Source organism: Patella vulgata, chromosome 2 (assembly GCF_932274485.2).
Source record: "Patella vulgata chromosome 2, xgPatVulg1.2, whole genome shotgun sequence".
Lineage (NCBI taxonomy): Eukaryota > Metazoa > Mollusca > Gastropoda > Patellidae > Patella > Patella vulgata.
The window spans coordinates 72,119,163-72,146,960 of record NC_065880.2 but is presented as its reverse complement, the minus strand read 5'-3'; the positions used below and the strand labels follow the sequence as shown (position 1 = coordinate 72,146,960).

General features: G+C 34.7%; 1 protein-coding gene across 1 annotated transcript; it reads right to left on the bottom strand.

The window, feature by feature from the left end:
* Nucleotides 1-572: 572 nt before the first annotated feature.
* On the bottom strand, nt 573-27,798 carry LOC126812556 (tuberin). Its single transcript, XM_050539012.1, has 22 exons — nt 27,778-27,798; nt 24,965-25,087; nt 23,316-23,362; nt 22,839-22,971; nt 22,096-22,221; nt 21,584-21,724; nt 20,757-20,946; nt 20,136-20,229; nt 19,034-19,136; nt 18,578-18,693; nt 17,821-17,973; nt 16,836-17,263; nt 15,675-15,992; nt 14,367-14,404; nt 12,482-13,321; nt 11,856-11,942; nt 9,821-10,007; nt 9,002-9,141; nt 7,778-7,856; nt 6,544-6,564; nt 2,756-2,847; nt 573-784 (listed from the first exon to the last, which is right to left on the bottom strand). Exons 1-22 carry the CDS (start codon nt 27,796-27,798, stop codon nt 590-592), a joined length of 3,672 nt encoding a protein of 1,223 aa, XP_050394969.1. The 3' UTR covers nt 573-589.

Below are 27,798 nucleotides of genomic sequence, written 5' to 3'. Positions count from 1 at the left end.
TAAAGTTTACTTGATACAAGCTAGGTCACTTTGGGATTAACATATGTTTCAGTTTTATTTCAATTATTCGCCTGCGGTAGGGGTCTTTAGCAGTGGGAGGAAACCGGAGGACCCGGAGAAAACCCACAAGACTGGACAAGGCGACCCTACTCCTTGTCACGTACAACCAGGGGATTGAAATACACGCCACTTGACTCAATAACAGACCGTATGATTTCACGGGTACACGTTAAACCACTAGACCACCCAAACCCCCCTCAAATATAGTCAACCCAGTCTAAATAAAGAAATGAAATGACTAGACAACTGTCCTTGTCAGACCCCCCATCCTGCACCACAAAAAAAGAAATGAAGTTGTATTTTAGACAAATGCTGGTCAACAAATTGTTGAGTTGAGGTAAAAAAAAATATGAACTGTCTGTCATAAGCTTCTGCTCTGCAGTATATGAATCCGAAATTCGTCGACAGACCAATACTGTACATGTATATTCATTAATGCTCGATAGGTTTATTGGAGGCAATCAATGCCTGAAAATGGCTATTTATAAAATATAAACACATGTAATAGGAGCTGTTCTTATAGTTTTTATTAAACGTAATCAGTAAAGTCTTCCATAAAAGATCTGCTGGTTATTATTGGAATACCTTCTTCTTTAATACCTGGTGATTCTACCTGTAAAGCTTTCTGCTTTATTCTCTTAATCTGTCGTAATCTCTCCAACCAGTTTGAAGCAAATGGGTCTTGCGGCTGTGATTGTTGTCTCTGTAGCACCATGGAAGCTAACTGAAAAAAGAAATAGGAATAATGCAGTTATCAGATGTCGGTGCACATGCATTTATGGTACGACACCTGTCCTTCTTAATAAATGTGGGACAATTGCATACACATCGTAATCTTTCCAAGTACGATCGACATGAAACTTGGCACGATTGTGTTTTGGATAACTGAACATCAACTGACAGACTTTTTCATACGACGTCGCAATTCCAATATGGCTGCAGTGACATCATACTCAGTACCTGGTTCGTTTGGTACCCACGTACTTGTTTCTATTCCCCATTGGTTTAATAGTACAAATACATACAATTATAGAATAACAATGGCGTTTAGAGTATAAATCGAAGTATTGAATAACAATGAGATTCAGAGTATAAATGGAAGTAGCCTATAGAATAACAATGAGATTCAGAGTATAAGTAGAAGTATAGAATAACAATGAGATTCAGAGTATAAATAAAAGTATCAATCTACAGTGGACTCTGTCACTTCCGAGCCAGCACGTTATTCGGGATTCGATAATAAAACAGGGGCTTGTTTCACGAAATTTTAACTATGATAAAATCCAAATTTTAGCAATTTGATTGGATAATATAAGATTGATTTTAGTGCTTAGCCAATCAAAATTGAAGTATCTACTAAAATTTGAATTTCATCTTTAGTTAAGATTTCGAGAAACAGGGCCCTGATGAATATGGGCGAGGACTGCCCCATGCACGCCAACAACCAGTCAACACCCTACTCGCTTGACAAACGGTCGCCTCATTGCTAGTCGGTCACCCAGCGTTCACTTACCCCTGCGGTCGGAGGAATCGAGGAAATGGTCGGATGGAAGGTAGGTCGGTCTGTTTTACTGCCGAATCCCGAATAACGTGCTGGCTCGTTATTTGTGATTCGCCAATCCCGAATAACGAGCCAGCACGTTATTCGGGATTCGGCAATAAAACAGGTGATTGCTGGAGAGGAATCGAGGAAATAGTCAGATGGAAGGTAGGTCGGTCTGTTTTACTGCCGAATTCCGAATAACTTGCTGGTTCGTTATTTGTGATTCGGGATTCGGCAATAAAACAGGTGATTGTTGGAGAGGACAGTTCCGCGCAGTCAATACAGTAATCGCTTGACAAACTGTCGTCTCCTTTCTAATAGTCCTCCCAATGTTCTCTTATCCCTACGGTTTTAGGTAGCGAGGAAATGGCGTTGATTGCTGGAGAGGACTGTCACGTGCACTCCAAGAAAACAGTCAACACCCTACTTGCGTGACAAACGGTCGCCTTCGTGCTAATCGGTCCCTCAACGCTGATTTACACCTACGTTAGGGGGTAGCAGGGAAATGGTCGGATGCAAGGTAGGCCGGTCTGTTTTAGTGCCGAATCCCGAATAACGTGTTGACTCGCTATTCGTGAACCCGACTAACGTGCCAACTTCACGTTGCCGATCTATACAGTATTTCGTTTCGTTTTTTATACTTTCGGTAGCCCCCACTACGACCAGTTGTAGTGGGGTTTCGGGTCAGGGGTCAAACGAACGACTTCTGACCCTATGACATCAGATCAACAAATTTAATCAGCGTTGGTGTTTCTAGTGGGATACCCACAGTTCGTAACATGCCGTTTCATTGGCTAATCGCTCACATTAACCAGAACGCGGGTTATATAGGCTAACAACTCTTCCAGATCCTAGTCTAGTAAAACGAAATAATGAGTTGAGGACTGAGGATAATAAGTATTGAAAGTGTTGGGTCCAATTAAGTTTTAATCTGTAATACTTAAAAACAGATGCCATTCACCGATATTGAATTGGGACGCAAAATACTAATACAGAAAATTGTAGAATACACTTTAGGTATAGTGTAGGATACAAATAAGTCACGTGTAGGCTATAATGAGTTTTAGTTTGGGGAAGGCAACAATTTAGTTTAGTGTAGGCTCCAATTGAGTTTTAGTACTGGTACTAACTAGTCAATGTCAAGATACTTACATTGCAATGCATAGCTATCTGTCGAACTAATTGAGCTAAATTCTCATCGGATATAATTTTAGTGTCTGTGTGACCCAGAATCTCAGCAATATCTGAAAAACAGCACATAATGAAAATAAATAAGTTACTACAAGAACTAAGATATTATTATTAAAAAACTTCCAACCCCGACCCGAAACTTGCCTGCTTATATTAAAACTGAAAAACTAGCATGACATGAGCAAAGCACACAAAAAAAATTATTATAGTGACAGAATTATTCACAAACTAGCTAACTTACAAAAGGAAACTTAAAAAAGAAAACTATATAAAGAGAACTTTAGCTAAATAATAAATCAATCAACAACTTTTATTAACAAAACATTTTATGAGCAAATTATTAAAAGATAAATTTAGTAAATGAAAGGAGTTATTGAGTCCCACCAGAAAACACATCTGTTGTTAGCAAAATGAAATGAAACGAAATAGGGTTTGACTCCTACTTTTCTGCACCCACTGAGCTAATGAAGACGGGCATACGCCATACAATGCGTTATGAGGGGAAATATTACATGGGACCTCATTTTTTTGTCGCATACGATGAATAACTAGGTACTCCATCCTGCACCATTAACAAGGGGGAACCATGCTGGAAATCCCATGAACTTTCTCGACCAACCCGGGATCCAACATGAGAGCTCCAGGTTAGAGAGCCAAGGTCTTACTCACTAAGTCATTGTGGCTCTCAGTAAATTAAACCTGAAATAGATCATAAATCTTCAAATTCAAATGTCTGCCTTTTTTCTTTAAACATGCATTATGCAAGAGCTAAATCTGATTATTGCAAGTCTTAATTTAGGCTTCAGATGTTATAGAAATCATAAATTAGATCTTTATTTAAACAACAAGACCAAAATCAACTCTGTAGACCCACGGATGGCTCGGCTACAGCTCGGATTTAAATAGGATTTCACTAATTGATTAAATCTAATAAGGGGTAACCTGATGAAAATACGTCAGTTAGATCGAGGCTAAATGATAGAGTGTACTTAGCGAGGCCGCTGTAAAGCGTTTCGGTATGCCATTGAAAACTTTACTTGATAATCGAGATATGTAGGTGGAGTTAACGCCTGTCAATCAAACGATCAGTGAAGGTGAAGACACAATTCGCTACCATTTCTAGGCAAATATTACAACGATGATAACTATGTTCAGAATAAAGTAATTTGACTGAATTTTTCAATATATTCTTCTTTCATCATCTACTTTTGAACTGTTATAGCAAGAATGGCCAACTCTCTATAAAAAATCTCCCATAATGTATCTTTAAATTCCAATTAATTATACAAGATACAAGTAAATAAACAGCCCCAATAGAAAAATCTGATTTCTTAATTAACAAGATGTACTGGAGAAAATTGTTGTTTGACATCAACAATTTTTGTGGCCGTATTATACCCCATCTTTTGCACAATGAGACAATGCATGTTTAAACTGTATTGGTTCTATATTGAACCATTTTGATATATTTTATGTTTTAGTATATTTTGATTATTTCATGTCATTGTTGGAAAATTTTTGTAATTTATTTTGCCAAGTACTGTTATTATTCAATGATTGGTTTATGTAATTTATGAGGTTAATAAATGACCATTTCAATTCAAACAAATGCTTTTTCTAATGTGTAAAACATAGCCATTCCAGAGCATATCGGGGATAATACTATATGCAGAGCTTGATTTAATGGCAATATAGGACATTTTTAAGTGGGCTGCATCCAACATGGTGGTGCATGTAAATACAACTGTAAATGAAATTGGACTTAACAACCTACTTTTCTGTACCAACCGGGCAAATAAAGATAGGGTATCTGATCTTTATTGAAAATATGTGCCATTTTCAATATGTTTCTACCTATTGAACATCAAGTGTGATCTTGCACTGTGGGATTTTATATGACAAGTTTGAAATTAGAGAGAGTAATAACAAAAGCAACAGACAGATTGTAAATAGTGTTGCAATGTACATACTAAATAATAGTCTAAATAAATTCATATAAATATCATATAGTTATATTCCTTCATAAAGATAATTTATAAATATCTTTAAAGTTATATTCCTTCATAAAGACAATTTATGTATAAATATCTTAAAGTTATATTCCTCCAGAAAGATGATTTCTTCATCTATTGGATCTGAAAATACGTTGGGGTTTTTCTTTTGAATAGAAAAAATAACACCACAGGGCACAGGCCTAATGTGCATATTTGGTTTGTAGTTGTCAACCAGTGCGTACTAATTTTAAACTCCTTATATGGCAATGACTAGATTCAGGGCCGGATTTAGATAAAGGTAGGCCCTAGGCTATTCCACTCATAAGGCCCCTTTCAATCCTCCACCCCCACAGACAAAGGAAGATGATAGTGTGTTTTAAACACAATTGAGCAAATCCTAGGATTTTGACGTGTAAGATTGGCTTATGACAATGTCAAAATCAGTATACAACTTGGATGGAGGCCCTTATTATAGATCTTAAGGCCCTAAGTTTCAGTCTGCCAAGCTTGTAAGTAAATATGGCACTGCTCGGGTTAGACAAATTAGTCCTGATTTAAAACTGGTGTATCCTTCTTTCCTTATTAATAATAGAAATCTATTGCGTTTATGAAGTAAAAATTATTTTCTTTGATTAAACATACATTATGCAAGAGCTAAATCTGCCAATTGCAGGTCTTTCTTTAGGCTTGAAATGTTATCTAAATTATTAATTAGACATCAATTAACTTATCCAGACCGTAATCATCTTTCAATGCCATCACTAGCCTGCAATATTTAGAGGATTGGAATACATTTTTTTGAAAAATAATTAAACGTAAAAATGGATAATCGAGACTTTATTTTTTATCATACTGATTTTAGTAATGGTAATTGACTTTAGTAATGGTGATCGAGGCTAGCCTAAAATTCCAAAGCTCATATCTTCAGAGTGAAGCAATTTGACTGAAATTTTTACCATATTCTATTTACATTATCTACAGTTGAGAACTGTCAACTCTTTATCTAATTTCCCATAATGCCCCTTTAATTAAAGTCCAGATTGTTACAGGAATATATATTTAAATAAAAAACTAATAATAAAATATCTTAACTCAAAAGAAAGTTTCTTCTATAAAATGTTTGATTATATTTGAAATTTAATGTAAGGGAGATAACTGCAAATAAATTCTATAAAGAAAAATCATAAACAAAAAATAAGATCCCCTGCAATCTGGATAATAGCTAACCAATGTAGATTTTATAACTCAAATCTGGCAGTTGCAATTCTCAGCAACCAGTGTACATACTGTATATCAACAATCTTACAACTGACCAACTGTTATAAATGAATTCTCCCAAATGTTAAGTTTCCTGTACAGAAGTTAAGTTGTGTTTTTAATTGGTCAAAACATAGTGAATTGAGTCATTAAAGGGTTATAGCTCTATTCTTCGGAACCTTAAAATAGAAGAAAATGAGTCGAAAAGCTCATATTTATGTAATATAATATAAACAGATTTACATTCAATTTTTTAATTTTTTACTTTAATTTCTAATCCCTTACATTTGATATGCAGTCAGATGAGTTAAAAGGTCAACATTCAGTCACCAATAAAAGCTAATCAATATAGTTCAGTCAAGCTATAGGAAAGACAAACATAAAACAGCCATCTTGAAAATGTGAATAGATCAAATTATTATGGAATGAAATCAAGTTGCATGTAAATTATGGACTTTGATTATTTGCAGGAAACATGCTGATTTGATTATATCATACCTGTAGAGATATTGGAAGGCACTGAATTTAGAGAAAACAAAATTCATGTTGAAATCAGAAACCAGAAATAAGTAACAATTTATTTAAATATAGTGTCAAGATAAATTAAATCATCTTCAAAAACCAAGATCAACTTAAGAAAATATAAGATCATATTTTTTTTCTACAGCAAATATTTCAGCTGATAGTAAAGTGGAAGAATGTTTTGATTCCAGACTTGTATGTGCAAAGGAGTAGGGTTGCCTACCTCACCTTAAAAAATGGCAATGTCTTTCCAAAATAATTTTAAGAAATAATGGTAACTATAATTAGGAATTTAATACATATATAAGAAAATGAATTATGATTTTTTTGCCTGGGTTCTATGGCTTCCTCCCACTATTAATACCCCTTCTCTATTCAATGTATACATCAGGTATTCGTATATGTAATCTATACATTTTATATTCTTACCATACAGGTTAATTTTCTATTTTATCTAATTAAAATTTCCCCTTGTATTCTGATAATTAAATAAATAGAATTTCTCAATAAATTATAATATACAGCTGACAATCAATGAAGCTAGCTAAATTTTATTTAATTGTATACCAATTTCCACACGTTCTGATATCAAATATATTGATATTCTTAACTAATTATAATTTTGGTAATCTGATTAGAATACAGAACTATATTTCGTTTTGTTTTTTTATACTTTCGATGGCCTCCACTACAAGAAGATCTGACTGGATGTAGTGGGAGGTGGTCAATCTTAGGGATCATAAGAGCGTCTTTTGACCCCATGACATCAGTCATTCAATTAAGCAATCAGTGCTGGTGTTTCAAGCGGCTACTGAAAATAAACTTTTGCTTTGTATTGTTTTCTTGCTGAAAATGTCTACCCACAGTTCTGCACAGATAATATGAACTTGACAGACCAATTGATTGCTAATCCCTGAAATCAACCAGAACGTGGGTTATTTATCCAGATATTTCTGTAGTGAAGAAAATTTTGAACTTTAAAAAATGAAACAAAATAGGATCTGTGTTTTAATCAGATCAAATTTACAGCAAACATAAAGCTAGCTAATATCGCTGATTCTGGATGTACACTTGGCTTGTGAAGATGATTTAAATGAGAAAATTGTGCTTTCTAAGGAATTTTTGTTAATAACAAACAAGAAACCATAAACTACCCCTTCCCATGTAAAACTTTATATAAATACAGTTAAAACATTGTTGCCATATTTACCTTCTTTAGTTTGAAGTGTAACAGCATTACTCTCATAGTCTAATGGTTTAATTACAATATTTACATAATTAAATGAACCCTGAAAAAAGATGATAAAAAGAATTTTAAGATCATGTTTCAAGGTACATTTACATAATTAAATTAATTCTGATAAAAAGAATCAGCCCCAAAAATATGTTTTTGTGATTTTAATTCATATTTCAAGATATATTTACATAATTAAATGAATCCAGACAAAAGGTGATAAAATAATTAGTAAAAAAAATATGTTTTCTTAATTGAAATCCTATTTCCAGGTATATCAATTATGACCATAAACAATAACGATTCTTATAGCTGACCCCTGGATCCATTCACTTGATTTGATATTTACTACTTACTATAATTAGAGCATTTCATAAATAATATACATGGCTTCTTCATACCATATAGTCCAACTATTAGAATTATGAATTAAATGCACATTAAATACCTTGACTGAACAAACTGACCCGGGTAAAAAATTATGTGAAGATCAAAACACCAGCCTAAGTTTATCAAACTTTGTAACAAACACAGTGGTTGCTGTGATGAGTAAGAGAGAGAGAGAGAGAAATAGGGTTTAACGTCCACTCGAAACAAACTAGGTCATTTCGGGACTAACATATGGTTCAATTTTATTTCAATAATTCGCTTGCACATAGGGGTCTTTAGCAGTGGGAGGAAACCAGAGAAAACCCACGATGTTGGACAGGCGACCCTACTCCTTGTCACGTACAAGCAGGGAATCAAAACCATGCCAGTTGACTCAATGACAGACCTTATGATACAGCGTGCACATGCTAACCAATCGGCCATCCAACCCCCCGTGACGAGTAAGCTTCAGAAATGCAACATCCTACTTTTCTGCACTGGCATGGCTAAGGAAGACAGGCGTTTGCCATACCGTGTGCTATGATGGAATTTTGCGCTACTGCCTACTCTTTTTTCGTATTCCAATTGTCAAGGGTTTTTCGATGTGCACGCACCTACAGACAAGGGGTAACCATGCTGGAGAATTCTGAGAAACTTTTTTGATCAACACTGGGATCAAACAATGGATCTCTTGTTTAGTGCGCTAGCGCCTTAAGCACTGAGCCACCAAAGCTCTTTAGTAAGCTTCTGTAGCACAACAAAGTCAGCCAAAGCACTCAAGGTATTAAAAATTATATGTTAACATCTAGAAACTGTGAATATGAAACTAACCTTGATAGTGCCAATCTTATAATCGTCATGAGAATCATTATATATAATTGTAACATAATCATTGCCTATATGTCTCTTCTTAGAGTTACAGTTAGGGTCAGAATTTTTGTTTGGCATCAATGTTGCAATATGGAAAATAACTGAAAAGAATTCAAAGAGATGTACATCAATATTTAGAAAAATTAAGATCTCTACAAAATTAATATCTAATTTACATATAATCCAAACTAGACAGGGGTGTCAAGGTAGTTAAGTGGATAGGGCAGACCACAAGAATTTGGGCATGAATGAACATGGTATAAAAACAAGTATGATAGTACAACAGGTACCGAACAACATGTTATTGCTGCCATCTTGGAAGTCTTGTCAATCAATGCATATTTGTCTAAGGAACCAGCAGGCCAAGTTTCATTTGGATCATTCGTTTGGTCCAAAAATATGATCTTATATACAAATTCGGAATGCACATAAAAGATCCCTTTGCAAGTTCTATTCAAAATGGAGCAGACAGAAACACTACTGAAAACAAAAGTATGACTGCACAGAATATGAAATGATATGAAATGGGGTTTAACATCCTACTGTTCTGCTCTGACTGGGCTAATGAAGACGGGCATACGCCATACAATGTGCTATGAGGGAAATTTTGCCCGGACAGCGGCGCTACAGTTTACTCTTATATTGAACTCCAACTGCCAAGGGATCTTTACATGCACGCCAATGTGTACACGAGACCTCAGTTTTTCATCCCATCCAAACGACTAGACAATTGTCCTTGTCGGGCCCTCTATTCTGCTAACCTATAATAACAAAACTAACCTTGCATGGCATCATCTTGCCAACTGTAAGCAAATTGTCCATCTTCCCCATTTGACGCCAGTCCACCAGTATAAACCTGATCGGGATTAACATCACGTAAACAGATTAACTGACCTAACTGTTCTACAAGTCTAGCATATCTTTCCGATCCATATAAATTAGATAATATAGCCTTTTCATTAGTAGCCTGCAAATAATTGAACAACACTTAAAATGATTCTAAAAAAAGCTCTACTTTACACCTAGAATTAAAGTTGTATACTATTCAAAAAAAGTAGGGGATATTTGATTTTCGGGGCATAATACTAAAATATGCAAATGACTACGAAAAAAGTCACTATAGAACCTAACAGAAGAAACATTTCCAGTTACATGTGACGCCCAAACGCACCAATAGCTACCGCATGGAATGCAGGTGATGCTTGGGATCATCATGGGGGTCCAACCCAAGATTTGCACGACTCTGACTTTGAATGTTACAGTCATTGTGGCATTGAATTCCAGGGTGGAAACATCAGTTTAATTGTTTTAGTGACCAGAAAACAAATTTTGATATGCGTCGGCTTACCCAAAATGAAAGGTTACGTGCCCTTGGCATGCTACAGATCGGCACAACACAGGCGGTTGTGGCGCGGACGATGAATGTTTCTCAGTCTGTCATAAGCAGGCTATGGTCCAGATACCGTGATACACAATCTGTACAGGACAGAGCACGCTCAGGTCGACCAAGGGCGACAACTCAAGCCCAGGATCGATTTATCCGTACCTTGGCCTTGAGAAATCGTGTCATCACAGCAAATCAGATCAGCGCTCGTCTTCAAACAGACACTGGTGTGAGAGTGAGTGGCCAGACGATTCGGAATCGACTGCATAGGGGTCACCTTCGCGCCCGACGTCCTCGCGTGATCCCTTGTTTGAGAGATCATCACATTCAGGCAAGACGTCGTTGGTGTAGGGATCGTCAACACTGGGATAATAGACGCTGGAGCAATGTGATGTTTTCAGATGAGTCAAGGTTCACTGTTGATTTTTTGGACAGACAAAGGAGGGTGTGGCGTCGTCGAAACGAGCGCTTCCAAGACATGATCGATTTGGGGGTGGTTCTGTTATGGTGTGGGGAGGCATCACTGCTGCTGGAAGAACGGCTTTACATGTTGTTGCAGGGCGTGTTACAGGCCAGTACTACCGGGACAACATCTTGGCAGTCCATGTTGTGCCGTTCGCACGACGTCATGGCCGCCGTTTCATCTTCCAGGATGACAACGCAAGATGTCACAGGGCCAGGATCGTTACAGGTTACCTCCAACAACAGAACATCACCACATTACCTTGGCCAGCACTGAGTCCCGACCTGCCAATGTCCAAGAACTTGCTGCTGCGTTGCAACAGGAATGGGACAATCTGGACCAAAATGACCTTAGACGTCTCATTAGGAGTATGCCACGTCGGATCAATGCTTGTTTGGCAAACAGAGGAGGATTTACCCGTTACTGACTTGGTTGTGCTGCTGTGGTAACTTTGCTGTTTGACCCCGGGTATCATTTTACCCTTATAATGGTCAGTCTGTGCCTTACTTAGTCTAACGATCATTTGGAATAAATCGATGAATGTGAACTTCATTTCATTTTGTCATTTGTTTCTTCGTCAGTTTCATTATGTGACTTTAATAACACTTAAAAATCAAATATCCCCTACTTTTTTTGAATAGTATATTATGTAAGATTTAGATAAAGGGCTGGCTGTTCCTGCTATAATAGTTCAAAAAAAGATAATGAAAATAGAATACATTGAAAATTTCTGTCCAAATTACTTTATTCTGAGCAAAGTTATGAATGCTTAAAGATGCATTATGTAAGATTTAGATAAAGAGCTGACCCATTTTGCTATAAGAGTTAAAAAAGGTTAATGAAAATGAATTACCAATTTTAGTTAAATTACTATATTATGAGCAAAGTTAGGAAGATTATCATTCAATAATTATCTTTTATAAAAGATAATATGATGAATTATATGGCTAATATTTCAGGTAACCTACCTGACCTGGACCAACATAGACCACACCTAGTTTATGAGTCTCATATGGATGGATGTGATCTAATATTCTTAAAGCTCTTTCTGTTGTCTATAAAACATAATGTATACTCTTTACTTATTAATTACCTTTTTACAAATAATCAGACATTGACTTGAATTAAACAATAACCAACAAACCTACTTTCTATCAAAAATTTACAATAACAAGCCAGCAGTCCCCAACCCTAATCCCAAAATTAATTACTAGCACATTTATCTTTTCATAAAGGATAGAGAAAACATGACTTTCTAAATCTGCTTACCTTGAGCACAACATCTTCATTATCAAACATAATTAAGGAATTGATGTTATGAGACTATAAACCAAGTTTTGTGGCTAAGCAAAGTTATCGTTTTCCAAATGCATCAAAAAATCAAATTGCTTATCTCGGTTTAGCCGCAGTAGAATATGCTCATCATTGAAACTCAATAAAGACATCCACCTAATAAACACCTACATCAAGTTTGAACAATCTAGCACAATTAGAAGCAGAGTTTTCTGTTCTAAATGGTTGGACAGACAGACAAATGGGCCAAATCATCCACTGATTTCTTGGAAAGGCCAGAGGCAACAACAAAAATATTTACCTCATTATGTTGTAATAAAACAGGTGTTTCTTGGGAACTTAATAAAGGATGATTATGAAATAACTGTAAGAACACAAAACCAGGACTAATACCACTTCTATTTGCTTCTTTTACCGATCCTGATTTTGATCTGGCATCAACATCTTCTTTCTGTCTAACTTCTATAGCAGGGGACATCACAGATATGGTGTGACCGCGCGGCTTTATAGTTTTCATTTCCGGTATGTCTTCCGGGGTGGAGGAATTTGTGGAACTACCGGTAGTCTGACTCAGTGTAATTTCTGTATGACTAGTGTCCGAATGTGTCTTCTGATCCGAACTAACTACAAGGGGTGTTAACTTATTACTGTCAATTTGCACATATTTCATTTGAGGCGGAATAGTGTCTTTCATATCTGAGAAAACATTTTCTTCTTCTTTCTTATCCGATTGTATAAGAATATCTTCATCAGTTTCTGTAGCAACTTCAGCTTCTTCGATTTCTTTCAAAAGAGAATTTGAGAGATTTCGCTTCACTGGTTTGACGGGTTTTGATTTCTTAATTACCAGACTACTTTTCTCACTAGCAGATGGTAGAATATCTGGATTTTGTGGCGGACTAGTATCTATTTTTTGTGAGGTGATTAGTGGTTGAGGAGAGATTTGTTCTATTGTATCAGTATCTGTATCGTTTTTGGTTGGACTTGATTTATTTTCTTTCATAATACCATCATCAGGATAAGAACCAATCAGAGAAGGTGAAGAGTTTGTTTTACGAAGAGATGATGGTGACGGAAGGTCAATAGGTTCGGAACTAATGGTACTTTCTGGCTCTGGATCTGGTACTAAGAAACCTTTTGTCTAAAACATATAAAAAATATTTCAGTAATTCCCCAATGCCATATTGAGGTAACTTGTACCAGTGGTATTTGAGGGGATAGAGAGTGGGGATTTAACATCCTGCTATTCTGCATTAACTGGGCTTATCAAGACAGACTGCACAAAGTTTTTCCAGATAGCAGTTTTTAAACCTTCTCTTTATCTCATTTCAAATGTCAACGATTCATTTATCTAAATGTCACAATCACATAGACCCTTTGCTTTGCCATGCCCTCTGTCCTGAACCACAAACAATGGGAAACCAGGCTGGAAATCCCAAGGAACTACAGTAAACTTTGCATAAGTCGGTTCTAAGTGGACTGACCAATTTTATCCATGTTAAGCGAAGATCCAAGTTAGCCGAAGACCGAAATTCAATCGGATAATAATAATTGATTCAAAGGCACATTTCAAGCTTTTGTTCATATTTGCGAGTAGATAACTTCCGTTTTGGTGCGAGTAGATAACTTCCGTTTTGTCGCCATCTTTGAAAAATGTCCTAAATTTTCCCTGAAAATGTCTCGTACAAAAGACAGCGAATTTTGTGGGAAAATTCTATTATTGCGTCACGTCAAATAGGCTGATTTGAGTCAAAATGATAGGGGAGAGTATTTTGGGGCTCTGTGCATGGAATACACTAACCACGTTTTTGACCATCGGGACGAAATTGACTTAATCAAATTCTGAACTTACTTCCGATCCGACTTATAAGGTGAAGGAAAAAAGCCGGAATTAGATCAAATGGACCGAACATTTTGATCCAAGCTGAGTGAAGATCTGACTTAGGACATCAGACTTACGTGCAGAAATTTAAAAAGAACAACGTGCAGGGTCAAAGGGTCCAAACAATTTTATCTGAGTTGAGCAAAGATCTGACTTCTGCAAAGTTTACTGTATCTCTACCAACATATGGATTGAACCCAAGTCTATACCATATTCACTTAGTCTGATTAAACTGTTATGATCAGAGAAAGGCATACAAACATGATTAAACGGTTCAAAATATAAGAAAAAAAAGACTGAGTACCTCTTTTTTAGGTTCATTTGAAATAATTGTTGGATCTTCTGTTAAATAAAGAAAAGAAAAATTATAGATGCAGCAACATTTCAGAGGGTGATTTAAATATATTATACTAGACATCTATATTTTTATAAACAAATGAGTCTAGGTTTCTGTGGGGAAAAACATAAACATATTTAATCTTTTAGCACTTAGTACATGTAATTCTTGACTAATTGAACTGCAGTTATTTAATTTTTTTGTCTTTTTGTTGACTAGCCATTTTTAATTGTTTCTGCATTGTGATGTGGGATATGTTTTGATTTGTTCATTACAAATGGCACTCGAGACCAATGAGAATCTGACATTTGGAATTGATTTTAAAACGTTCATTGTTCCTTAAATATTGAATATTTTGAGCCCAGATTTTTACCGTAAGATAACAATTTCAATACTGATTGAAATGGACCAATATTGAATACTAGTTTCTGCTTTTAATTTGGAATATTATGGATAAGAACTGACAGTTATGCCTGACTATGAGAGAGAGAGAGAAATTGGGTTTATCGTCCACTCAACACAAACAAGTTCATTTCGGAACTAACATATGGTTCAATTCTCTTTCAATAATTTGCTTGCGTGTAGGGGTCTTTAGCAGTGGAAGGAAACCGGAGGACCCGCTGAAAACCCACAAAGTTGGACAGGCAAACCTACTCCTTGTCACGTACAACCGGGGAATCGAAATCACGCCAGTTGACTCAATGACAGACCTTATGATACAGCGCGCAGTACTAACCATTCAGCCATCCATTCAGCCTGACTAAGAATATTCATAATCCATTGTCATGGTAATCTTTTAGTCTACATACATATAAACTGTATGGCTAATATATTATAACATCCGAAGGCAGTAAATTAAGAGAGAAATGGGGTTTAACGTCCACTTGACACAAACTAGCTTATTTTGCAACTAACATATGGTTCAATTTTATTTCAATAATTTGCTTGTGCGTAGGAGTCTTTAGCAGTAGAAGGAAACTGGAGTATCCAGAGAAAAACCCACGAGGTTGGACAGGCGACCCTACTCTTTGTCACAAACAAGCAGGGAATTGAAACCACGCCACTGGACACAATGACAGACCACCTGATCCAACGGCACGCATTAACCAATCGGCCACCCCTGCAACACTCACTAAATTAAGAGCAGCCAGCTAGCTTAGGATTTGATGTATATCAGAATGAAGAAGTCAAAGTGATTGATTTTTTTTAACCTGAACATATTTTTTATGTACCGGTAGATATACAAATTTATGATATGCTACTTTTGTACAGTACCTGGTTTTTGATCTGTTGGAAAATGTTTTGAATAAATAGATTCATATTCATCTTCTCCCAGACTTTCACTATCAATCTTTCCAATGCTATCTGATTCTGTCGAGGGTTGTGGTCTTTTACAGAGAGGAGCAAATAATAACGTTAGGTCTGAAAAAGACATATCTTGTTGGCTGAATATACTGGTTTCATTTTCTATGCGCATCATCCATGACATATTACCACTCGGAGCTCGTATTAAAATCTCGGCCCATCCAGTACACCAACAGTTACATTGATTTATACTAAATGCTCTTTTCTCTGGCATCGGGCCTTTATTACCTACAAATACAAAATAACATTTACAGTAATGGGTTACAGCTCCATTTTTTTGGAACCTTATAAAATTGGCGAAAATGGGTTTAAGAGTACATATTAACATGTATATAAATTAATTTACATTCCATTTTTAAATCTTTTTTGTAATTTCTAATCAGTTATGTTTGGATAATATTGAGTTAGGTTTAGCTTCTTTAAGTACCCTCAAATTATCAGAAGAAAGGTAGGATGCTTTAATATTCATTAGCACAATCATATTGAGATAAATAAATGGCAAATTTGCTTTATGCGCAATAGGAACATAACTTTACCTTGACAACTAAGTTTTTTCACCTAATTTTCCTCAAATTCCAAATGTCAAGGTATCAGTAATAAGCACTTCCATTGTATAGACAGGACATTGACTAAGACTAGACATGCTTTCCTTTTCAACCCGGAAGACAAACATCTGATAGGTAGGAATAGTCATGAAGGTTATTGTAGGATAGTTGAGTTGGGTGTCCAGTGTCCTAAGCAAATTATTATCATGGCTTCCACAAATCATAACTTATTTAAATAAATTAGATTTATAAACAAGTACCACTGTACTATGGACCAGGAATGAGTATAAAGTCAACGCAACCTTCTTGGAATTGTGACGTCATATAAAACTGAAATCCGTCAATCGATGTGTAATTGTCCAAGGAACAAGCATGCTAAGTTTTATGTTGATCATATATAAAAGGGCGGAGTCATTTTCAAAGAGCATCGCCCCCAACAACAACAAAAACAATATGAGTCTAAAAAAACAAAACAATGGCAGTAGGCCTATAAAATATCTCAATTTTCATTTATAGAAAAACCTACCAAATAAAAGAGATTCTATTGGATCTTTGTCTATACCAGATCCTAGAAGTGAACTACCAGTCTGAACACCAACATCATCACGACTATCCGTACTAAAAGCATCATCGTTTATTAAACTGAGATCATCCTGTGACCGCCGTGGTAATGCAGCATCTCCTTCATCAGTATTATATATTCCTACTGGATCAACTTGACTATGACTACGACTTAAACATGCTGTTGACTTGTGACGTCTGCGATCTCGTGATTTTTTAGAAGTATTATGTCTAGTTTCTTGAGTTTCTTGATATAAAGTAATGCACTTTTCACACAATCCATTATCTCTGGTCTTCGTACCGCCACCACTGGTTGTTATGGTGATGATCTTGTTGCCAACCAACCATGTTTGACTCTGTCCACCTTTCAACAGGAACTGTGCTACAGGTGATCTGAATAAAATTAAAAAGAATCTTAATAATATATCAACATTTATAAGCATAAATACAATGAAGTTTCTAATGCGCTGCTGGTTCCAGAGTTATCACTATTTCAAAAATGATTTCGGAACAGAAGGGTTTGAAGCTGGGATTTGAAGGGTTTTTTGGATTTTGAAAGTCTTAATTCTGGATAAATTGATTCCATAAATATGGTGCAGCATACGAGAAAGCTCTACAGTCCACACGAAAAGATTTTCAATCTGTTATTAATAATTATAGGCCTACATATCACTAAGATTTTACTCCATGTGAAAAATGAATCAGATTCTTTAAGATACAATCCCTTCAATTACTGATAGAAACAAAATAAAGAGAGAGAGAGAGAAATGTGGTTTAAAGTCCACTCGACACAAACTAGGTCATTTCAGGACTAACACATGGTTCAATTTTATTTCAATAATTCACTTGCGTGTAGGGGTTTTTAGCAGTGGGAGGAAACAGGAGGAACCAGAGAAAACCCACGAGGTTAGAAGAAACAAAATAACAAAACACAGTAATGTTGTGTTTACCTTTGTGGTGTGGTTGAAACGTTACCAAAAGTATATCTGGCCATCATATCTGTACAAGTTTCTGTTAATTCCTTGTGAAACAGGGACATTTTTTCTTCTATTGGAGCTTGTTGATCACCTGGTAAAATGGCTGAACCTGATGCCATTCTACGTCTGAAAGAAGGTCAATCTTTACTCATCATTTATATCTATATTTTCAGAAATAGTAAATTTGCGAGAAAATATATATAACTGGGCAATTAATGAAAAGACTGGCAATCTCCTTTGATTTTAACTTTGGACAAAATCTTATTTTCTTCTGAATTTTACCAATATTATATAGCAAGACAAGAGGTTTTTGTAGTATCTGGAAATCACTGAATATTAGGCATATAAAAAGGGCATTATTAAGCCTTGAAATCACTGCAAGTTACAGGTGACAAAACTGGGTTTTTGTGTTCAAAGATATAGATGACATAGGTCAATAGTATGTTTTGCATTAAATTCATGAAAGTATTAATTCCCACACATTAAATTCGTTAGGTTTTTGCTTGAAAACGACTTGTGAAATCTTGTTGAAACGTTGCAGTGTAATAAACCAAGAGTTCTAGTATTATATTAAATTCAACCAAACATTAATTCCCACACATTAAATTCATGCAAGTAATAATTTCCAGACATTAAATTGAAAAGCACAAGCAATAATTCCCACTTATTAAATTCATGCAACACATTGAGTTCATGAAAGCACCATACAATGCAGACAGTGTAAACTGACCTTGTTCTAGTACCAGCTGTATATGATCCTGATCTACCGCGATCTGATGAATCCTGATTCTGTAGATTTAACTTTGAGTTCTCTTCAAACTGTTGCAATACGTTGGCTTTTAGACCCTGAAATAAAACAATTACATTCCTAAACTCACAGGAACAGTGTCTAGTTGTCCATATGGGACTAAAAACCAAGGTACTGTGTACACATTAGCATGCACGTAAAAGAACCATTGACAGTTGGAATTTCAAATTAAGAGAAGGCCATAGTGCCGCTCTCTGGGCAAAATTGTGCTCATTATGGCTCTCCGTCCCGCACCATTGACAAAGGGAAACAGCACTGGAAAACCCAGGGGAACTTTCTTGGTCATCATCTAGGTCGAACCCCAGACCTCCTGGTTAGTGAGCCAGTACCTTACACACTGAGCCACTGTTGCTCTGAGCTAATTCAATTGTTACCTACCGTGTGTATAAATTTAACGAATCCCTTTCTGAAGGGTAATCTACATCTGATGAACCAGACAGCTATAACATGATGAGCCAGTGATACAGTATAATGACTAAATCTGAAAGTAATCAATGAAATTTTGCTTATTCGTAATAAATACACTATTAAAATATTTCTGTGTTGACAAATTAAACATTTATAAAATTCTAAAGACCAAAAAAGATGTCTTATTTAATAAACCTCATTTCAATAGACAGCGGCATGTTCCTGCCAATCAATATTTTTCAACCAATCAAAACTAAGCTTAATAGTTACCATGGCAAGTTTCTGATGACAAGCCTGAATGTGGAGTTTTAGGGTGTTTAAATAAGAAAATGGAATAGTTAATACAGGAGCCCAAACGGTCTTCTTAATTGATGATTTCCTTTTGTACAACAAAACATATTATAGCACTCAGAGAAATGTCTACAAAATAATTTTTGAAGTAATTTACTCCCTTTATAGTGACCCTGGGCAGCCCCTTTGAAACCAAATAAATTTATATGAACAAATCCATAGACTAACACCAAATCAACATGCCAACTAAATTTGGTAGAAATCCTTTGAACAAATCTGAATAAGCACCATCCAGGCACCATCTATCAATATTGGTTGTAATCTACTGAATAACGATTATCTAAGGATGATTCCACCAAACCTGGAAATAAGCCATCTGTCACTATAAATGTCAAAATTTTGTCAGCTACAATCCCTCTAGTACCTGTCATTTGGTCCTGCACAGATTTGTCCATTGATATTCATCTAGCACCAAATTGAAAATGACCGGTACTAGTTCAATTGTGACTGACATTTTGTCAAGTACACTTAGAATCATTATTTTCAGGTATGATTCCAACTAGATTTCAAAGAAATCCATTTAGCAACTCTGCAGAAGGCTTTTTGGAGATTACCCTCCTATGCTGGTAAACACCTTCATTTGAACAACATCCCTGTGCAAATTGAAATCCATTCAGGTGTTGGTGAAGCAGTCCAAAGTGACTAACTGTTTATGCCAGACAGACAATGGTCATACGCTATTGGCCTGATGGTCTAATAATACGGAATGTGCTAAACTTACTTAAATGGATTTGTATATGGAAGAGCTATCGCAAAAACACTCATGTACTGGTCCTCAACAAAATTTGCATAAAGTTTTGGCAGTCGTACAATACCTAAAATATAATAAATCAAATTATCGCAACAGCAAAAATGAAATGAATTCTACAACAGAACTATCAGATTTTTAAAGTCTGGTTCCTACTTGTCAGAGGTAATAACCGTGGGGTTGACATGGAACGTGTTGCCTAGTCATTCGGATAGGACAAAAACACTGGAATGCACAATAAATGGACTCTTGAAAGTTGGAATTCAATGAGGAGCAGCCACTGTCCACACAGTATTCTCCATTACGAATGTAAACATTAAAAAAATAATATGTTAATCTCAAAATGTTGGTATATAAAAAATAACAATAATTATGTTAATCTCAAAATGTGGGTGTATAAAAAATAACAATATGTTAATCTCAAAATGTGGGTGTATAAAAAATGACCATATGTTAATCTCAAAATGGGGGCATATAAAAAATGACCATATGTTAATCTCAAAATCTGAGCATATAAAAAAAAATGACCATATGTTAATCTCTAAATGACAGAAAGTATTGTGTTGACAATCTTATAGAAAAAGTGCTACTTACTTGAAAGAAATGCTAATACTGGAATAGCCATGGATATTGTAGCCGATATTTTAGACAATGATAATAATACTAATGGTAGAAGTCTCATCATAACATCCTGCATCTCTAACGTACAAATTCTTAAAGAACTTACACAACCTTTAGCACACTTGGATACAAAACCAAACTCTAAACATTTGATCAGCTCTCTCTGTAATAATAATGATATTTCTATGTCTAAACTACTCTAAACTACAGATGATCATAGAGTGTCTTAAAGTCCTTACAATGACAATATTGTGAAAGTGGAGTCTATAAAAAGAATGTCAGTCCAAAAATGGTTTAATTTCGTTCAGTATTTACAAAGATATGAAATGAAATTGTGTCAACATTGAGCATATATTAGATGATATATTATAGGATATGGTCAAAACCAGTCAACACTCTCTATATTTTGTTTGCTGAAATCTTTTGATTAAATCCAAGCCAGGGCATTATTTATTGTTAATATTTGCATTTTGTTTTCTTAATTAAATGGTAAATAATGAATGCGAGTCCATTTTAGCACGGATTGAGACAGAATAAAATTTGATCTTGTCTAAATCTAGCAAATGATAATCAGCAACTTTAAATTTTGAAAGCTATAGGACATATTTTTTTCAGATAGTTTTTAAACAGATATAGTAATCTTTCTTTGTTGCCCGTCTGAAGACTTTTTCATCTCTGTTAATTTATAAATTTCTTATCCAAACAAAGAAGACAAACCAGAAAAATATGAAATTTTATTTTGACAAAGTCAAAGAAAAAGATTGCTGCAGAACTGACAGAAAATAAAATTATTATATTACCTGTCGATTTCTATCTAAATATTCATGATAGGTAACCATGGCCGCTAAAACAGGAAAGACAAAGGTATGAAAATCAGCTCTGGTGAAACCTGGTCGCAGATTCTTCAGTTTCTCGGGTAGCCCCAGAGACCTATCATTAACCTGTAATAAAAAGAAGGAGAGATTGGTTTAATATAACGGTGTGCAAAAACGAAATGAAATGGGTTTAAACGTCTTACTTTTCTGAAGATATGCATACATTACCCCATGCAGCGGGAAATTTTTATGTTCTACAGCAGTGCTAAGACTTACTCTTATGTCAATTTCCAACTGTCAGGGTATATACAGGACCTCACAAGAGGAAATCAGGCTGTGATATCTAGGAGAAATTTATCATCCAACATCAGAATCAAACCCAGGACCTCCAATTTAGTGATCCGGTGCCATACTCGCTAACTCCTTGTTAAGCGAAGTATGAAAACCAACTCAAAGCTACTAGTGAAATTTTCAAGAAATTGATATGCTAAACTTACCATTGACGCTAAATGATGACACAGTTCATCAATCAAATCACCGCGGGTTGATAAAATTAATGTTTTATTTTGTAATACAAGTGGTAAATTCTCCAAAACACATTTTAATACTTCCCAATCTAACTCCTGCAAAATTAAACATTTTGATTTCATTTTATGTAATGATAGCATATTAGCCTTAAATTACTGGTATCGTAGGGAATATAATATACAAATTATATTAACAAATAAAGATGTCAGTTTGATGATAGCATGTGCTTGTTTATCAGTAGGAGAATGGTATGGGTGTTACCTTTCAACAAAAATATTAATACCATGATATATTGACTGATTTAGCATTGTTCAGTGTGGTAGTAAATGAAATGAAATGAAATGATATGTGGTTTAATGTCCTACTTTTCTGCACCAATACCATGATGGATTGACCCACTAGAACAGTTCAAAGTGGAAATGACATTCAGTAAAAATAGCAGGTGCAGGACATGTATATCAATAAATAATTAACATGTCCTTACAGTTTTTATTTAATTTTTCGATAAAATATCAAACTTAAACTTAACGCCAATTCAACACATCTTTGTAATTACTGAATGGAATTGAACAAATTTTGGAAAGATATTACTATTAGAGATTCATCATTTACAAAATCCATTATATCAGTTTTGTATATATTCATGAAGTACTTGGAATAAAATACTGTTTAAACCAACACTGATGATGATGAGTTAGATACATGTATTTACCTTCTTTAGACATTCTATAAATAATCTAAATATATCAGTATACTCAATAACTGATGTAATAGATGTTGGTAGATCAAATGGTGTTCCTGTTACACCAGGACTTATTGGTACAGCTGGTTCAGGTGTTTCACCACTATAAAATATTAAATAATTTAATTAAAACATTGAGTTTGTTTACATATATCAATGTATAAATCTATAAAATATTGCAAAACAACATATAAAATTTACTGTTAAACAAGGGAGGGTAATTGTCAAGTGGTCTAATAAGTGTGCTTTAGATCATAAGGTCTGTCATTGAATCAAGTGGCATGGTGTGATAAGGAATAGCGTTGCCTGCCCAACCTCATGGATTTTCTCTGGGTCCCCCTATTTCCACCCACTGCTAAAGACCACAAAGGACAAGAAAATTATTGAAATGACCTAGTTTGTATTGAGTGGACAGTAAACCTCATTATATTTAAAATGTATATTTACCTGCTATAACAGAGTATATACAGATTGAATGGGTATTGTATATTTACCTGATATAACAGAGTATATACAGATTGAATGGGTATTGTATATATACCTGATATAACAGAGTATATACAGACTGCGTGGGTATTGTATATTTACCTGCTATAACAGAGTATATATGGACTGAATGGGTATTGAACATCTGATGGTCTGTCAGCCATACCAAGACGATGTAAACTATCAGATCTAAGTTCTAACAGACATTCCATAATCTATATACAAATACAAGAAATATATTTTATAAAATATCAATAGTACAAGGGAGCCACAGTGGCTTATTAGGTATGACGCTCGTTCGCTAACTGGTGTTGGCTGTGAAGCACCTTTGGATTTTCTGGTTTGGATCCCCCTTGGCTGTGGTGCAGGACAGAGGGGAACAGATGGTACTAAACAATATGGGGTCCAGACTGCACACATTAGCGTGCATGTAAAAGAATCCTTGACAGTTGGAATTCGAAATAAGAGTAGGTAACAGAACTGCTGTCAAGTCCTAATTTCTCTCATAGCACACTGCATGTTGTATGTCATCTTCATTAGCCTGGTAGGTGCAGAAAAGAAGGACATTTAACCACATTCACCAACAACAAAAATCCATAATGTTCATATTATTAAGAAGGAAAGAAGGAAAATGTTTTTCTTTATGATGGGATACTTACTGATTTTCTGATAGCACAAGCAGTTAAATTAAAGACCATATTGTTATACTGACACTGTATGTAATCTATTAATATCTGATTAATTTTTACTCCATGACTAGAAGGTGTCTGAAATAACTTGTGCTGAAATATATACACAACAATACTCAAAAGATAGCCTGCCAGGCCACAAATGCCAAGTTGTCCATCCGAACAGTCCACAAAGGTTTTACATTGTGAATATTTAGGTAAACAAAGAGCTAAATTTTCATACTGTAATGTCATTGTGCTGTGACAAGATTCTACAACATAATTAAGGGCAATAACTCTAGAATTCTTATTTCTATTAACACGAAAGATACATATGAATTTCAAGCAGACCAGTCAAGTTCACAAGATTCTACAAAATGAACAAGGGACACAACTCTAGATATATATAATGGAAATTGTTGGAATTCAATAAACCTCTTCATTTCACTAATCTAAACAAAGCACACTGGATAATAACTTTTTTTGTTAGTTTTCTTTTCACTCAATTCTACAAAGTGACAAAGGGCCATAACTTTAGAAGTAACTGTTAAATTTCAAATCATTTCTTCATTTTACGAATTTGAACAATTCATTTCAAGTAGATCGAATGATAACTTCTGATAACTCTAGACATCACTCTAGAAATAATTCCAGGGGGGGTTGGTTCGTGTCAAAATTTGTATATGTCTTGCTACAAGATTCTGGAAAGGTAACAAGGCCAATAACTCTGGAAGTTATCAATAGAAATCACTGAAATTACATTATTTGGCTCGCTAATATAAACAATACCGGTATATAAATTTGAAAAAGAAGGATTTTAAAACCCCAAATGGCGTTTCTTTTCACATACACATATAATGGAATATTCCAATTGAAATAATTACAATCTAACAACAGTGATGGGCGCCTTATTTCCAGGCTTGTTTATAATAACATAATTACCCTAAAAACTTCAACTAATTTCAATGCTGTGGCTTTAACATCAGATAAATTTCTTTCATCTGGTATTTGAACAATTTCTTCATTACTAACAACAGGTACTGTTATAAGAGCTTTCTTTAATATCTGAAATAAGTGATCAATTTTGAAGAGAGATTTATAGGAAAGAGAACAGAGCCAAGAGTGGGATGTTTTGTTTTTCTTATTATGAGAGAGAGAGAGAGAGAGAGAGAGAGAGATGGTTTTAATGTTCACTCAACATAAACCTATTAATTTGGGGACTATGATACATTTTTATTTCAATAATTTATTGTGTATAGGAGTCTTTAGCAGTGCGAGGAAACTGGAAGAACCAGAGTAAACCCACAAGGTTATGCAGGCTAGCCTACCTCTTGTCATGTACAAGTGTATGATCAAAAGCATGCTACTTGACTCAATGACAGGCCTTTTGACCTTTGATCACTCAACCCTCTGAAATGTTAAAGTGTCAATTTGCTTTCCTACCACCTTATATCAAATATAACGGATGATATTGTAAGACAGTTTTCAACCAATTAATATTTTTACATTTTTATTTCTATACTTTAATAAATCATATCAAGTCAAAAAATCAGTCAAGTTACTATTTTCATACCTTTTAATTAGTGGCAGTTTTACAAAAACATCAGAGAAATATGCATTATTTTTAAAAAAAAAAAAGGAAAAAGAGAAAGAGATCAAATTAGGGCTGTCAAAAAGTCTGATCTATACTGGCTTTCCACTCTACTTTTATTTTGTTTTCAAACGCATGAATATGTCCTTACTGGTTTATTAAAATCACTATTATTCTCGTAAACCAGATTTCTAATATATTTCAAAACGCTTGGCTAAATCACAATATATTGTGATACAATCTTTGGCCGCATTACATAGCCCTATATAACATGCAAGTCACACCAACCTTGTCTACAATACTCATAATGTCAAAAAATTCATTAGAATAACAGCTTTGAGCTAGAACAAGTAATATGTCTGCTGCTACTCTTCGTACTTCTGGATCCGGGTCTGTGTCTATGTTACCAAGATTTGGAAGAACCACCTTTTGTATTAAAACTACCTAGAAAATAAAAAAAAGCTTTTAATGTAATTGGTGAGTAAATTAGAAAATAGGGCTTATGATTTTCGGTCTCAACAATTATGTTTGGGACATCCAGTGAATTCATCTTTTTCTATTTCAGGAGAAGTTAATTTGGGTTCTTTTTTCCATTTTATATTGTACAGATACTGAGAAAGAACCTTTTAATGAAAAATGCTGATATACAATTTTATTGGAAGAATACAAATGTATGATTATGCCATTTATAAAAAATCCCCAGCCCCATAACGTTGAACAGTAAAGTATATTAATAAAGGTTCACTGGGGCTGGAGTAATTTTAATGTAAATCTGATACATAATCTCCTATATAACATTACAATTATTGTACTGTCAGGATGCTCAAAGATGTATTAAGTTAGAGCTAAATCTGCCTGTTGCAGGTCTTTTTTCTGGCTTCAAATGTTATATAATTTATTATATAAACATTTAACATGCCAAGTCTTTTATCAACTCTCTGGGCCATTGGATGGGTCCGTTTTTTTTTGGGGGGGGGGGGGTAATTAAGTAGATTAGAACATCGCAGCTATTTTAGACTTTAATATAATAGATAATCAAGACTACGCTACATTTTGTCAAAACTTCAAACTCTCATAACATCGCACAGAATAAAGTAATTCCACATATTCATTTTCCTTTATCTATTTTTGAACTATTATAGCAAGAACGGCCAGCTCTTTATCTTATTCTTACATAATGCATCATTAAAACATTTTTACAGTAAATACATAAGACTTATTGAATTAAAAATTAAATAAAAAATAAAACAATATACCTCATAGACATGTTTGTTAATTCCAAGTACAAAGGACAGAATATCCAGAGCTTTCTTCCTTATATCTGTTCGACGTTCTTGTCTAAAAAGATACATTGAATCAATACAAGCAGTCCTACTTTAATTAATCAATTCTTTTGTTTCTTTTAGACATGTCAAGGTTTGAGGGCTTAAGACTTTAAGGACTTACGGTTTAAGACTAAAAACATTAAAATTGCATTTAGAGACTCTAAAGTTTAATGAGATTTATTTAGTCGAACTTTTGTAATTTTTTACTTTGGAACTGTCGTAGTGAAAAATAGTAAACAAAAGCCCCCAAACCTTGGCATAAATGCTTTTTTTTATAAAGAGACTGGGGTGTTGGGTGGTCAAGTGGTCTATCATGTGTGCTTTAGATCATAAGGTCTGTCATTGATTCAAGTGACATGGTTTCGATCTCACACTTGTTCGTGATATGGACTAGGATCACCTACCTAACCTCATAAATCTTCTCCAGGTTCTCTACTTCCTTACAGCTAATTATTGAAATATAATTGTACCACAAGTTAGTCCCAAAATAACCTAGTTTGTGTCAAGTGTCAACTTTGAATATCTATGTCTGTTATAAAGAGGCTTTTGGATCTATAGTGCACAGTTGAGAAACATAATTATGAAACCAACAAGAAACAAAGATTAATTTGAATGTGAAATTTTTATCAGATATAATTACCTAAAGAATCGGTCTAAGAGAGAGTTGAGATTAACAATCCATTTATCTTTAATAGGAGTTATCGACTGTGCGTGATAATCTATCAGTAGAGAAACAGAGTGAGTCTGAAAATAAAATAAAAATAGTTCTCAGAAATAATATACACATATTATTGTATTCCATATAAACTGTGTTATGTTTTTAGTTTTTAATTACTTACCGATCTTTTACTAGCACACAT